Source organism: Chrysemys picta, chromosome 1, assembly GCF_011386835.1.
Source record: "Chrysemys picta bellii isolate R12L10 chromosome 1, ASM1138683v2, whole genome shotgun sequence".
Taxonomy (NCBI): Eukaryota; Metazoa; Chordata; order Testudines; family Emydidae; genus Chrysemys; species Chrysemys picta.
Genome location: NC_088791.1, coordinates 231,222,067 through 231,237,500, shown reverse-complemented (window position 1 = coordinate 231,237,500; position 15,434 = coordinate 231,222,067). Strand labels below are relative to the sequence as shown.

Below are 15,434 nucleotides of genomic sequence, written 5' to 3'. Positions count from 1 at the left end.
GCACAAAGATGAGCAGATTTAAGTTACTTTATCTTTGAAATAATGAAATAAAATGACCACATGATGGCAGCCTAGAATCCTAAGTGAGAGAGCTTGTGTTATGCTATGCTTCAGCATGACTGTTTCTAAGTACTGTCTGATTTTAACTGTTTCCTTGTAAAGAGAGACCCAGATTAAAACCTTAGATCCAGTCATCCTCCAACTTTAGGGAGGTTTGGATCTGTCTCTGAACTTTGCAGCTTGGACCCATCTCCATTTCTTGGGCTCTCCTTGAAGACTGCATTCTTTCTCTCAGACAACATCTTGCCAATCTCTGGCAGCCTTCCTTTTTCCACAATGCAATGGCCTCTGGCAGCCTCCCTCACTTTCCTAAGGGTAGGCTGCCTTGCCTGGACTCGGTTAGGCCAACACTCCCACTCTGCTTCTCCCTCCTCCATCCCCCCACCCACCCAGAACATCTTTCAAAGACCCTTCCTTGAAGTCAGTGCTGAAACAGCAGCATTAAATCAAGTTCTCCTCATCCACCTATAGGAAAAAGCAAAAACTAATCTTCAAAGTCCTTACTTCTAAGACTGCAATGGTGGACCATTGTACTCCAGTGTCCCTAAAATTAGAGGGTTTCCTCTGTGCCAGCATGGACTCACATCAGCACCTCTCAAGTCTCTTTTATGATCTTCCACACCAGTAGATCAGTGGATTCCACTAGCACCGGACCTGGGAAGGGCCAGGGCCATGCCCCTCACCCTTTTTAACAAAAGAAACAAACAGAGAATTCATGTCCCCCACAGATTTCTTGTTCACCGCAGAATAATAGATTCTGCTGTGGGTGGTTCTCTGATTAAACCTATTGCCCACCAGGAATTGTGGTGCCAGAAGACAGTGGAGCTGGCTCATCACCAGAGCAGCCAGTCGTGAAGAGGAAGGGGGCACTTTGGCCGTGGTCCCTTTACTTCTGCAAAGGTTCTGGCACCCTTGGACTCCACCCATTGGCTTTTCCTTCCACCAAGGTTAGAGCCCCTTTCTCCCTTGCTCTTTCTACCAGGTTAGAAAACCAGTACCTTGTTCCCTCAATATTAGCAATTAAATCTGAATTACATTTATAGGTTTCTCCCACAGTTGCCAACCTTTGGGGAATCTCTCTGCAGCCTTATGTTCTTATGCCTACCACCCACAAGCTGAAGTTTGGCTCCTGTTCTTCCATTCCCTTTACAAGAGGGGAAGCTCTGGCTGGAACAAGGATCAGCCTTTCAGGCGGCCCCTAGAGAGTCAGCTCTAAAGGCTCAGTCTCTCAGAATCGATTGCCCTGTCATGGGGTTTACCTTCTACCCTTCTTCCTGGAGTGTATTGCTTTACCATCAGTCAGGGCGGCTTTGGGAGCTGTGCATCTTGCGGCTGTCTGAGTCTCCTCCTCAGCTGGACTCCCTCTGTTGCCAACAGTCTCTGGCTGGAGCAACCTTCTTCCTTTTTACTGTCCCTTCCTGTGGTAGGTTTCCCTCTTAAGCTCCTCCCACTCCAGGCTGAACAAGCCTTGCAGGTGTGTCTTGTTAGTGTGGAACAGGCACAGAGGAGATAGTTAGCCTCTTCCATACCAGGGTGAGGACATGTCCCTTCACATACCCTACCCCTCAAGATGGGAAAAATATTCGGGGTTGAGTTGTCTCCATCCCCGATCTGTGAAAAGAAATCTGCGTGAGCATGGTCCTTTCCCACCCACTATTGTACTCAGAAACAATAAGGTTGAACGAGGGTTCGTATCCCTCATAGACTGGACCCAGCATAGGGGCGCATGATCAGTGATCAGGGAAAAGGGGTTATGCAACGAGTAATACCTTAGGGCTTCTACTGCTCATTTGATAGAGAATGCATCCTTTTCAATAATGGAGTACTACTTTTCCCTTGTGAATAGCTTCCTATTTAGATAAAGGACACAGTGTTCTCCCCCTTTGAAGTCTTGTGAAAGGACAGCGCTGAGACTGATGTCCAAGGCATCAGTGTGTAATATGAATTCCCAAGAAAAAAGCAGGGCTGAAGAGCATGGCTGCCTGGCATATTCATGTTTTCAGTTCTCTGAACGCTTCCTTGCAGTTCCCATCCCAATGGATTTTCTTAGGGTTGTTGCCTTTTATGAAGTCCATAAGTGGGGCTGCAATTGAGGCTAAGTTGGGGCTAAACCTCTGGTAATATCCTGCTAGGCCAAGAAAAGGTCTGACTTGCCTCTTTTTCTGGGGGACGGGACATGCCTAGACCTTATTGACCACCTCCTATGCTAGGCTTGGGCAAACTACGGCCCGCGGGCCGGATCCAGCCCCTCAGGGTTTTGGATCCGGACCGCAGTATTGCCCTGGGGGAGGGAGGGCTAAGGACTCCGTGTGCATTGCCTTTGGCTTCTGGCACCACCCCCCGCGGCTCCCATTGGCTGGGAATGGGGAACCGCAGCCAATGGGAGCTTCGGGGGAGGTACCTGGAGGTGCGGCAAGGGCAGCGCACACAGAGCCCTCCACCCCCCCACCCTCAGGGGCCACAGCGCTTCCAGGAGCAGCGTGAGGCCGGGGCTAGGGCAGGCGTGCAGGGAGCCTGCACCAGCCCCGGTGCGCACTGCTGCCACCCCGGAGCCGCTTTAGGTAAGCGGCTCTGGGCCGGAGCCTGAACCCCTCCTGCACCCCACCCCCAAACTCCCTGCCCTAAGCCCCCTGCCTGCACCTCGTACCCCTCCTGCCCCCCAACTCCCTGCTCTGAGCCCCCTCGTACACTCCGCACCCCTCCTGCACCCCAACCCCCTGCCCTGAGCTCCCTGCTGCACCCTGCACCCCTGTGCACCCCAACCCCCTGCCCTGAGCCCCCTGCCACAGCCCGCACCCCTCCTGCACCTGAACCCATGCCCTGAGTCCCCTCCTGCACTCCGCACCCCTCCTCTGCCCCAATTCCTTACCCTGAGCCCCTCCCACACCCCGTACTCCCTCCCGCACTCCAACCACCGGCCCCGGCCCTGCATACAATTTCCCCACCCAGATGTGGCCCTCGGCCCAAAAAGTTTGCCCACCCCTGTCCTACACAGTACCCCAAATAGGTCACTTCGCTCATAGCCACCTTACATTTCGCCAGGTTGGCTGTAAGTCATACCTCCTATAGCGCTTTTAACACCTCCTATAAATGCTGTAAGTGGTCTTCCCAGGTGGTACTGTAGATGATATTGATGATGTATGCTGCAGCATATTGATGGTGGGATTGAAGATCTTATTAATAAGCCGTTGGAAGGTAGCAACAGTTCCGTGGAGGCCAAAAACCATGGTCTTATATTGGAAGTGCCCAAAAGGGGTGGACAAAGCCATTTTCTCTTGTGAGCATGGGGATAAGGGGATCTGCCAGTAAGCCTTTGTCACGTCGATACTGCTCAGGTGCTTCGCTGGTTCCAGCCATTCTAATAACTCATCCACCCTTGGCATTGGGTAGGCGTAGAATTTTGTGTTGGCGCTGACCTTCCTGAAGTCAATGCAGAATCAAACCATACTGTCTGGCTTGGGAACTAGAATTATGGGGCACCTCCATTCACTTTTGGATTCTATAATCATCCCCATCTTTAGCACTTGTACTTCCTCTCAGACCATTTCCCATATCCTTCGTGATAAGGGTCTAGGGTTCTCTTGGACTATCTGGCCTGGGGTAGTCTTTAGGTGATGTTGAACCAATCGTGTTCTCCCCAGGTGGTGGCAGAACACCGCAAAAAAGTCCCCAATTACTGAGAGAATTTGTTTCCTTTGTGCAGGGGAGAGTCTTTCATCACCTGGTACTGTTGCTGGAGCTTCGCCGCTAGGCCCCTGGGGTCCCAATTCTGGTTTTGCTTGAAGGAGTTATCAGCAGGGCTCTACAAGGTTTGAGAAGTTTCACATAGTAGACCTTGATTTCACATAGTAGACCTTGATTTCCTTCCTCCTCCCGGGTAGTTTGATCTCATAGTCCATAGGCCCTGCCTTCCTGACCACTTTGAATGGACCCTGCCATCAGGCCATTGATTTAGACTTGGCTGAGGGCAGCAGAAGAAGAACATGATCACCTGGCTGAAAAGTCTATAGCCCCCTTATTGTAATTGTTCCTGGGTGTGCTGGATATTCCTCAACTTCTCTCTGGCAAACATCCTTCTGTTTCTGAATTGCTCCCTTAACTGAAAGATATATTGGGTCGTGTTTAAGGCCCCCACATCTTCTTTTTCTCACCCTTCTTGCAACAGGTCCAACATGCCCCACAGTTGGTGACCATATAGCAACTCAGATGGAGAGAACCCCTTAGAGGCTTGTGGGACCTCCCTTGTGACAAATAGAAGTGGTAGGAGTAGCCAGTCCCACAGCTTGGGGTTGTTGTGACAAAGGGCATCAACATCCCCTTCAGGGTCTTATGAAACAGTTCTACTAGACTGGCCGTTTGTGGATGGTACACCGAGGTCCTCAGGGACTTGACCTTCTGAATGGAGCATAATTCCTGCATCAGTTGGGAAATGAAATTAATCCCTTGGTCTGTTAATATTTCACAGGGAAACCCTACCTGTGAGAAGAGCTTCAAGAGCTCTGGAGCTATAGTTGTTGCTTTCGGGGAGCGGAGAGGAAGAGCCTCTGGATACCTGACTATGATCACTAGTATATAGTGATGCCCTGCTGCAGTTTTTTCTGGGGGTTCAACCATGTCCACCCCTATTCTTTTTAAGGCGGATTGCAATCAAGGGCAGAGGGACCATGGGTGCCTTGGTGATCCCTCTACTGCTAGATAGTTGACACTATAGACAGGAGGAACAACATTCTCTCACTTCATAGTGTATGTCTGGCCAGAATTTGAAGTCTGTCAAATATGGTGAGGATTACTTAAAATTTTATTCACCATATATGAAGTTCTATCAGTCCCAAGAGATTGGACACATTAACCACTAGGTCAATGAATATTTCAGATTTTATCCAAGAACACGCTTACAGCCAATTCTTATTAGCTAATTTAAGATTTATTTAAAAAGAAAAGAAAAAGTTACTTTGGTTAAAAGATCATTATACATATAAATATGAATAAAGTTTTAGGTCAGTTTCATAGCAGAAATGGTGAGCTGTTGATTTGCAAAAAGTCCTTCCAGAATCAGTTTAATAGGTTATAGTCCAATAGCCAGTCCATGTATAGAGTTTGTTCAAATTCTTCCATTAGAATTTGCAGGGACCAGTCCAGGGTACCTGGAGATTTTAAGGCACTTGACCTTCAGAAGGGAGCATAATTCCTGCATCAGTTGGGAAATGAAATTAGTCCCTTGGTCTGTTAATATTTCACAGGGAACAACATTCTCTCACTTCATAGTGTATGTTTGGCCAGTAGAATTGGGCTAATATCCGAGCCAATGTCCTTTCTCTCCGTAGGTGTCATATGCAGGAGATGTCACGTGCCTACTGCAACATGGCCTGGCAGTACCTGCATGGTTCTAACAGCTGGTCCTGCACTACCCCCATTAGATTAGATACAAGCACTCCTTCTTGAGTGCGGGTATTGATTGCCTCCCTGTGACTCTGTCTCTTCTCCATTTATGGGGGTCATTTGCTCATATTCACAATCAAATAATGTCCAGAACTCTTCAAGCAGAGTCCACAGCACATAGTAGGAACACCTGGCCTCATTCATTCTTTTCATGACTGGGATTTGGCATCCCTACCCTCTGCTTAGCAAGTGAGGTTCTGTTTAGGATGGCTTCCTCCATCAGGGCACGCTAAGCACAATACTAAGTAGGTATGTCTATGCAAACATTGTTTGCTCCTGAAGTCCTTTTCTCTGTGCATCACTACATGTCAGGGGAGAACTCACTCAGCCCATGCTTACAGAAGAAAGAACAAAAGGCAAACAAGAGTAGCCACATATGGAACCCAAGGAACCAGCCTTTGCCTCAGCCTCAGCCTCTTCTTCCTTTGTGATGCCACAGTTAAACAGGGCAAGGGTGAGGGAGACTTTATTTCAGCACCAGCATCATGCAATTGCTTGTCGAAGGAAGGAAGGAAGGAAGAAAGAAGATTTAAGTTTCCTTTCTTTTTTAACCTGAAATGCAAGAAGCCCAAACTTTGAATAAGAAAACAAACTCAGGAGAGTTATTGGAGCAGACTCCCCAGGTTTGCCAGTCATTAATTACAACCAAGGATATCTGTATGTGATAGGAGGAAACTCATTACATAATATTGGAATCTTAGATATTGTAAATTCTAGTTGCACCTTCTTCTGAACCAAGCTAGCAAGTAAATAATCAAAAAGGAGAAGAAAGAAAGAAATGGATTACTACAGGGTAGCAAAACAAATAATAAAATAATAAAGGTTTTTCTTTGTTTTGCAGGCCAATCCCAAGGAAAGCAGCAATGAGTGTCCTACGGTAACTATTCTCTTCCCATACTAAAATATGGTCTTGTCCCAGCTTAGCATTTAGTCTAGTGCAGTGTAAAATATTGTTACTAGTGCCTAAATAATTTTGGTGTCAGTATAACACTCAAGTAGCTGTGACCGTGGTCACTGGAGGGGTCATACTGAGATTGCTTAATTGGAGCCAACTGCAAAGAATGGGGCAGAATCCCCAAAACCAATGGTTTATTCTTCTAATTAGGTTTAACAAATTAGACCAAGCAGCTTCTGTAATACCATACTGGTTACCAAGAAGCTAAAATAGAAGTCCCCTTAAGCAATCCAGCCTTTGGCTCCCACCCAGACAGCCAAGTCTGTCAAATATGGTGAGGATTACTTAAAATTTTATTCACCATATATGAAGTTCTATCAGTCCCAAGAGATTGGACACATTAACCACCAGGTCAATGAATATTTCAGATTTTACACAAGTACACGCTTACAGCCAATTCTTATTAGCTAATTTAAGATTTATTTAAAAAGAAAAGAAAAAGTTACTTTGGTTAAAAGATCATTATACATATAAATATGAATAAAGTTTTAGGTCAGTTTCATAGCAGAAATGGTGAGCTGTTGATTTGCAAAAAGTCCTTCCAGAATCAGTTTAATAGGTTATAGTCCAATAGCCAGTCCATGTATAGAGTTTGTTCAAATTCTTCCATAAGAATTTGCAGGGACCAGTCCAGGGTACCTGGAGATTTTAAGGCACTTGACCTTCAGAAGGGAGCATAATTCCTGCATCAGTTGGGAAATGAAATTAGTCCCTTGGTCTGTTAATATTTCACAGGGAACAACATTCTCTCACTTCATAGTGTATATCTGGCCAGTAGAATTGGGCTAATATCCGAGCCAATGTCCTTTCTCTCCGTAGGTGTCATATGCAGGGGATGTCACGTGCCTACTGTAACATGGCCTGGCAGTACCTGCATGGTTCTAACAGCTGGTCCTGCACTACCCCCATTTCAGTTGTTGATTTGCAAAAAGTCTTTCCAGAATCAGTTTAATAGATTATAGTCCAATAGCCAGTCCATGTATAGAGTTTGTTCAAATTCTTCCATAAGAATTTGCAGGGACAGCCCAGGGTATCTGGAGATCTCAGTCCTGTAGCTTGAACTTCTGCTGACGAAGTTTAAGCAGATCTGAGAGTTCTTTTATAGTTCGCTAGCAGGCTATGACACAGCAGGCATTCCTTGGATGAAGAAGAGGTAATATACATTGTTGTTTTGAAGTAAATCTCTATTTCCTAGGCACACATTGGTAACTAGCTGCATTCATTAGCATAAGGTAATTAACCATTCAAGTAGTTCATAGGTAGTTTACTACAAATTTCAAAGAGAAATAAAGATAATGGTATTATTACACCCCAAATTTCATCTAAATGTTAATATTCCTTTTTCATCCCTGAATCAATAGACTATATTAACAGACAGGAACAGACGTTTAGCATCCACAAGCTAATCTGGTCACATTTTTAACATCTAACAAGATCTAGGCAAACACAGACAAATACACTCAGTATCTTCTTCTAATTCTCTAACAATATAGGTTTACATTTCAAAGAATTTAGTCTACTTTAACATGGTTTTGATAACTACACCTCTACCTCAATATAACGCTGTCCTCGGGAGCCAAAAAATCTTACCGAGTTATAGGTGAAACCGCGTTATATCGAACTTGCTTTGATCCACCGGAGTGCGCAGTCCCACCCTTCCCTCCCCCCCCGGAGCACTGCTTTACCGTATTATATCCGAATTCATGTTATATTGGGTCACGTTATATCGGGGTAGAGGTGTATCTAGAAGGACTGGCACTGTTTACCATTTCAATACTTGTCTAATATGTCCTTAAGGTTGATTTTGGGTCACTTAGCCTGCTCATTTTGCTTAACCCTCACTGGCTCAGTGTCACAGTACAAGATACAAGGTATCTTTATGTATCAGTTTTCTTAAATATATCATATTCTAAACTGTTAGGTCAGAATCAAGGATTTATGTAATCTGGATTGACCCTTAACAATTTTTAAATGGAGACCTCTCTTGGAAATCTTAGACATAGTTTGCAGACCCACAGGTTGAAAATTACTGTTCTATGGTAATGACAACCTTTCACAGACCCCTTAGACATAATCTTCAGACCCCAAGGAGTCCACAGACCACAGATTGAAAACTACTGCCCTAGCACTTCATTCAAAGGTAGGACATTATCTAACTTTCCATACACCTTTCAAAACTTTCCATTTTCTATTGGTTTCACATACACACTAATACAAATAAAATAAATTCTGTCTCTTTATCATACTTTGATGTCGTTTTGCAAAAGATGGGAAACAAATTTTGTTCTGTTTTTTGCAATACTTTCCCATGTCTGGTAGAAAATAAATAACATAAAACCCAACACCAAAACTTTAGGATAGTTTAAATTAGACAAAGAAAAGCTGTCTAGGAGCCTCAGTATCTTATTGACTGGGGTTCCAATATATGCCAAGTTATTCACTTTAACAGGAATCTGACCTGTGTACTCAATCCAGAAAGGCATCCAAGAGTTAGCACAACCATATCTTAAAGGAACTAAATCCTAGTAACATAAAGTAGTGTAGGTCTTTACGATATATATGAGCTATTGGGTGGACTCAAACACAGTAATGTCTAGCAGAGACAGTGAATAGCATTGGGAGGACATCTTCTCAGCGTTCTTGTTGACATTGGGAGGGCATCTCAGCGTTCTTGTTGCTCCAAGCTTAGGTGGGGGAGGAGAAAGGCAAAGGCATGCTGCCACTATCCCCTATTTTATATCCTCAGTCCAAGTGCCTAGAAGACACTTGCCCAAACATGTCCTGGTGGGCTTTGCTGAGTTACTGTGTTGAGCAATCCCCCTGGTGTGGCCTTGTGCAACTGAATCATAGAGTTGAGCTGTCCCCATTGTGTGGTGCTTGGGCAACTGTCATTGAACTGTAAATCCCTTGATAATAAGTCCCTGGCTGATTAATGGTCATTGAACACCCTCCTGGGCAGGAGTCCTTTGTATGTCACTAGCAATTTTACAGCATATTTCAGTAACCCTACAGCAAAATCTCATAACTTCATACACACTGATGATATACATATTTAGACAGAACAAGGGGTTTCAGCAGATCATGACCTTTCATATGATATCTTATATGGCATGCTTTGTATGAAATATCACAACTACATATGAATGATGAATATGGGGGTTTCAGGGTGCCATTTTGAGGTACAGTGTGTCACAACCATATTCTGTTTCCATAAGCAGGCACAAAGATACTCTTTGTAAAGCTGGGATCAACAAATGAAAACTTTCATGTTATTAACATCTACATATACAATGAAGACAAGTACTTAGTCTAACTATTCTGTGTTTGTACAGTGTCTAGCACAATGGGGCTGCATTCTTGGCTGGCCCTTAGGCACTACCATAATACTTATTGTTATTATTATTAATAATAATACTAATAATTGCCTTGTTTTTAGGTAACAGGAACAAGCTACACATTTCAGAATTACAACGTGAAAAAAAAAGTACACCTTGCAAATCAGAGCAAAGGGAGATGCATGTCTCGTAAGCCAGAATTGGGGGGAATGGAGTGAGCCCATTGAATTTGGTAAGGATGTTGAGTATTTCTTTTATTTAATTTTCCCTCGGTAATTACCTGTCTGTTTCACTTACTGTCTCACCTTCACAGACAGAAACCAATCTTAATTCCATTCAAATATTTTATTTCTTCCTGCTGAGAAGGAAGTGAGGGAGATTATTATGTACCTTTTAATACTTGGGAAGCACTCAAATACTATGGTAATGAATGCCAGAAAGAGTTAAGACTAAAACAGCAATAAGGGCTCAGCTACCAAGTGATGAGTGTGGCATATCATAAACACATTTTCCTTTGCCACCAGCTCATTGTTGTCGTCTCTTTTTCCACCTCCCTGTCCTCTCCTACTCATCCTCATTCTCTGTATCCTCATCCCTGTTCTCCTCCTCTTTTGTCTTCTGATGGAGTCCTCAAAACTCCTGGGCTCCATGGCCCTGGTTGATCTATGCTTCTGTTGGATTTATAAATTCTATCTGCTCCTCAGTCCTTTACTCAGTAAAGTATCAGACTGAAAGGTAGTTCAGATTACAAGAAGGCTTATTATGCTGGCATTCATTGCTATTAGTCATCTAAGCAGCTATTTGACATAGCCATGTGTGCTCATCTTAATTTGCAAAAAATGTATAACTGTCTTTCTTTAAGGTAACCCAGATGATGCAGTTCTTACGACTACGATTGTTTTACTCCTCATAGCATTTGGAACAATCCCAGTGGCACTGGTCATATTTTTTCTGTGCAAAAGGTAAAACTTCTTGTGAAACATGGGTACACCCCCCAAAAACAACTTTAAGTGTCTAAATTTTGCCTGTTTTTTTTTTTTCAGGATGATATTTATAAAGGGATTGCAATATATTAGGGGGAACTGGTACCACCACTTTTTATTAAGGTTCCCATTCTAAGACCCCTGTTTTCAGTTGTTTATAACTTTGCCAAACCATTTGGACAGAACTTTTCCATGCTGTATCAGGGTGAATTTTCTTTCTTTCTTTCTTTCTTTCTTTCTTTCTTTCTTTCTTTCTTTCTTTCGCCAAAACAGTTCAGTCATCTCAGAGAATTAGGCGAGGAAAAATATGCTGATTTGTCCATTGCAAAAAAAAAATAAAGACATCTTTCTGATGCAGCCATGCTTTGGAGCAGGGATTTGAAATGTGGCAGACTGGTACCCTTTGTGCCAGGGCTGTGTCTTTTGCTGTTGCTGTGAAAATTGCAAAAATTTGGCCTAGTTATAAGCTTTTGAATAATTGAGGTTTGTACATGCTCAGTAGGGCCTTGCCAGAGCTTAACAGCTGAAATCTCTAAAGATTTGACCCTCACCTGCATGCTTGAGCCTCTCACAGCTCGTGATGCTGACCCAATAGCCTATGCACCATCCTCACAGAGTGACTGGAGCATGCTCCAGACCAAGACTACAGGGGTTCATTCCCTATAATGGCTGCTCCCAGCTGCTCTGAGCTGAGGTGGAGCTGAACACCAGAACTGAGATCAGGGAGCCTGTCTCCCCTGTCCTCTCAGTGACACCCTGCTAGCACCCAGGCAACATGGAAGAGGGAGTAGTCTGATTCAAATACAGAGGGATCAAGAGCCCAGTGTAAGGCATTGCATGAGAAGTCTGGGGGAATAGATTGGGACAAAGAGTGTTGGGGGCAAAAACTGGGCCTCGCTGGGCAAAACTAGGTCTGGGAGCCAAAGAGAGAAATGGGGGAAAGATGAAGAGAATGGGTGGGAAGGAAACTGAGATTGGATGGAAAGCTGGGTGAGATTGGGATTGGAAACCAGTGGGATGAGGAGAAGGTGTGGGGAGGGGAGAGAGAGATCTGACAATGAGCTTGGCTGCAGGAGGAGAACTGGGGCTAACAGGGCAATGAGACTGGGACAAGCAGCCAGGGGAGGTGAGAACATTGAGATTGGACGAAAAGCCCCAGGAGAGAGACTGGGAGCAGGGGAGGGAACTGGGACTGGCTGAGCAAGACAACTGGGGACAAGGAACTGAGGCATGAGGAGAGGGAGGACTGGTAATGGCTGGGCAAGGAGGCTGGGAGTTGGAGAGGATAGTGACTAGGTCTTACTGGACCAAGAGGCTGGGATTGGGATCAGATGCCTAAGGAGTGGAGACTGGGACAGGCTAGTGAGGAGAATGGGACTGGTAGCCAGTGGTGGGATAGAGATAGGACTGTGAGAGGGACCGGTTGGGGAGAATGGGGAAGAAGAGGTAAAGCCTGTGGGGGATGGGCAGAGAGTCTGTGCCCACTAGAGCATTCCCTTCCAGAGCCTGAAATGGAACCCAAGATCCCTGAGTCTCACCATTCCCTTGCTGTCAGCAAAATCTGTGAACCCCACTGGCAAAGTGTCTCATCTCCCTCTAATGTTGGTCTACCGAGGATAACAACCTACTGTTGGTATCAGTTATCTATTAGCTGAAATGGCACAGGTCTATGTGGTGGAGGTTGAAAGGTTCCAACCCCGCTGACGACCCATGTCAGTGTGATGCCATATGATGGAATTTCTGTTTTTTTTTTTTTCAACTAGCTTTTTAAAAAACTTAGGCAATTACACACCAAAAATCCATTAAATCACATTAGTGTGGTAAAGTCAAGCACTCAGAAGTTAGGAAATGGCAACTTGTACAACCTTGATTTATCACCCTTCTGCATATGCATTATGATACAGTCTTTAATTGCATGATCACCAGGGCCGGCTCTAGCTTTTTTGCTGCCCCAAGCAGCAAAAAAAAGCGCCGCCCCCCAACCCCCACAGCCGAGCGCCGCGTCGCCCCCCCCCCCGCCGAGCGCCGCCGGAACCCCCCGCCGAGCGCCGCGTGCCGGAGCCCATGCCCCCTGCGCCGAGCGCCACCGGAACCCCCCCCAGCGCTGAGCCCCGCGACGCCCCCCCCCCACCGAGCCTCGCACCGCCGGAGCCCGCCCCCTGCCAAGCGCCGCCGGAACCCCCTCCAGCACCGCGCCCGCGCCGCACCCCCACCGAGCGCCGCGCAGCAGAACCCCCTCCCCCAGCACCGAGTCCCGCACTGCCCCCCCCCGCCGAGCGCCGCGCCGCCGGAGCCCACCCCCGCCAAGCGCCGCCGGAACCCTCTTCCAGCGCCGCGCCCGCGCCGAGCCCCGCGCAACCGGAGCCCGCACTCCCCGCGGAATGACGCGCCGCACTTCCCCCGCCGCCCCTTACCAGGTGCCGCCCCAAGCATGTGCTTGGGTGCCTGGAGCTGGCCCTGATGATCACCTACCATTTTTTCCACAGGACCTCTGCCTCATTCAGTGCACAGAATGGTGCACATTTAATGAACCACTAGTCAGTATTTTATTTTATCCTCATTATTCAGTCTGTGAGCCCCAGGCCTTTTTTACTGCACAATATTCTAATCCTGCTATGAAGACAGAATTACTGATTTTTTAATAGGCTTTTACATGGTGCTCATTACTATAGTACCTTCCCTAGAGTGCTTCATAAACATTAATGAATTTATTTTCACAATACCCCTGTGAGACGAAAGGGGCTATTTTATTCCCATTTTACAGATGGGAAGAAGAGGCACAGAGAGGTTAAGGTCATAACTAACCACTAATTTTGGATGCTCAATCTGAGACAGCTAGGACCTTCTTTTTCAGAGTACTCAAGAGTTATATAGAACTTCATGTGTTGAAAGTGAAGCTTCCATTGACTTCAGTTGCAGTTGTGAGCGCTCAGCACTTCTGCAGCTCAGACCAAGGATTTCAAGGCAGGTACTCTTAAAGTGGAACACATAATTAGTGACCAGCTGTGATTTAAGTGAGCACAGAATCTCATAGGAACTCTGGCAGAGGCAGGGATAGAATTCAGTTCTTGAGGGCATCATTCAACTACCTCAACCAAGAGACTACCTTTTCTCTTCCTGTGAGCCCTGCCTCATTCACTGCACACTTTCCAAATTCTGCAACAAATGAGCCAGGGAACCTACACACAATAGACTCATTCACTACAACCCTGAGGAGGTCCATCCTGTGAATTAAATGAGGCAGGAGTTCTGCAAAATAATATGAGATTATGTAATTAAAGACTATATTGTAATGAATGCACACAAGAGGGCAGAATTAAGATTGCCCAGGCAACCTTAATTCTGGCATTTCCTAACCTAGGAGTGCTTGACTTTGCAATCTTAATAATGTTCTTTTAACATAGTTTTTGGTGCAGTTACATACAAAAATGGTCTTTGCAAGCTTTTTGGGACACAAAACTTTAGAAATCTAATTTATATAAGTAAACACCTGGAGTAGTGAAATCAGTGACATGTCTATAACTATGCTTTCCTATATATTAAATCCTGTCAAATAATATTTGTACTGTTTCTTTAACACTGTAGCAGGAAGCCAGGTCAGTCGGATGGCAGTGGAGCAAGTTTTGGGAAGAAGGTCTCCAAGTGAAACAGAAGAGCTTTAATAAGGAGCCTAATTATCCATTGTGCTGCACCTGTGTGGTTATTTACACTAATGCAAAATAAATGTAAATTGCTATCATTTCTATGTGATAGCATTTTACATTTACTTTGCAATGATGTAAATTGCATCATAAAGTTCAGGGCAATGGAGAATCAGGCCTAAAATGGTTTCCTTATTCTAATCAAGATCCTTATTCAGTATTAGAAGATAGTGACTTTCTGGTTTGTTTTTTTTAACCAGTTACAAGTAGTAGTAATCAAAATTCTAAACAATTAATTGATGTTAATCCACTCTACACTAACCAAGCATAATTTTTCAGTTACTCCACTGATTCATTGTACCTTGAAAAGGGAAAATAAGAAATGTCTCAAACATGTAATAGAACAGAAAATATTTGTGCATGTTCTGTACCTATCTTTTCTTCTTCACCATTTCTTTTTGTTCCCAAAGATACTGCAGTTTGAAAAAAATGTTTTCTCCCGTTCCGCAACCAAAAAACAAATTTCATGAACTTTTCCAAATATCTGATAAAAATATACAGGTAAGTTTTCTTTATGTAAAATTTGTTGATTGTAAGGATCTATCACAGACTGGAAAGTCTGACACAAAAAGTCGAGGTTTGCATTTCAATTTATAAACATTAAGAGAGTTTGATGTGAATTCTTCTTTGCTGTTGTTCAGTGTTGTGTACTGTTACACAATTGTTCCAGCCCACTGGTTCTCCCATTCTAATGCTGAGTGACTATTGAGACCGGTCAATTACAGGTAATTCTGACCAGTGTCACGTGACTAGGGCCAAAACATAAAGATAATTCTTTTGCCAGCCCTGCTGTGTTGCTTCTACAATCTATTTGGGTTAATAGAAAACTAGACAACAGAGAGATGTTCACAGACTGAGAATAACTTTATTTTTCTTTACCATGTCTGGGAGAAAAACAGAAGTTCAGTATTCAAATTACCTCCTTTACTTTTATTCAGTTTGACATGGTTAGTTGACATTT

At 44.6% G+C, this 15,434-nt stretch overlaps 1 protein-coding gene across 6 annotated transcripts in view; it reads left to right on the top strand.

The window, feature by feature from the left end:
- Positions 1-15,434, top strand: part of LOC101938142 (granulocyte-macrophage colony-stimulating factor receptor subunit alpha-like) — a 111,205-nt gene that overhangs the window by 86,643 nt on the left and 9,128 nt on the right. For 4 of the 6 annotated variants that reach the window (XM_065580793.1, XM_065580791.1, XM_065580792.1 and 1 more), the window contains 2 exons: positions 10,652-10,751; positions 14,884-14,974. In XM_065580793.1, the coding sequence (XP_065436865.1) occupies positions 10,652-10,751; positions 14,884-14,974 (191 nt within the window). Of the gene's footprint in view, positions 1-6,340; positions 6,377-9,890; positions 10,022-10,651; positions 10,752-14,883; positions 14,975-15,434 lie in introns of those variants that run through there. The other 2 variants (XR_010597666.1, XR_010597667.1) reach the window with 2 other exon arrangements.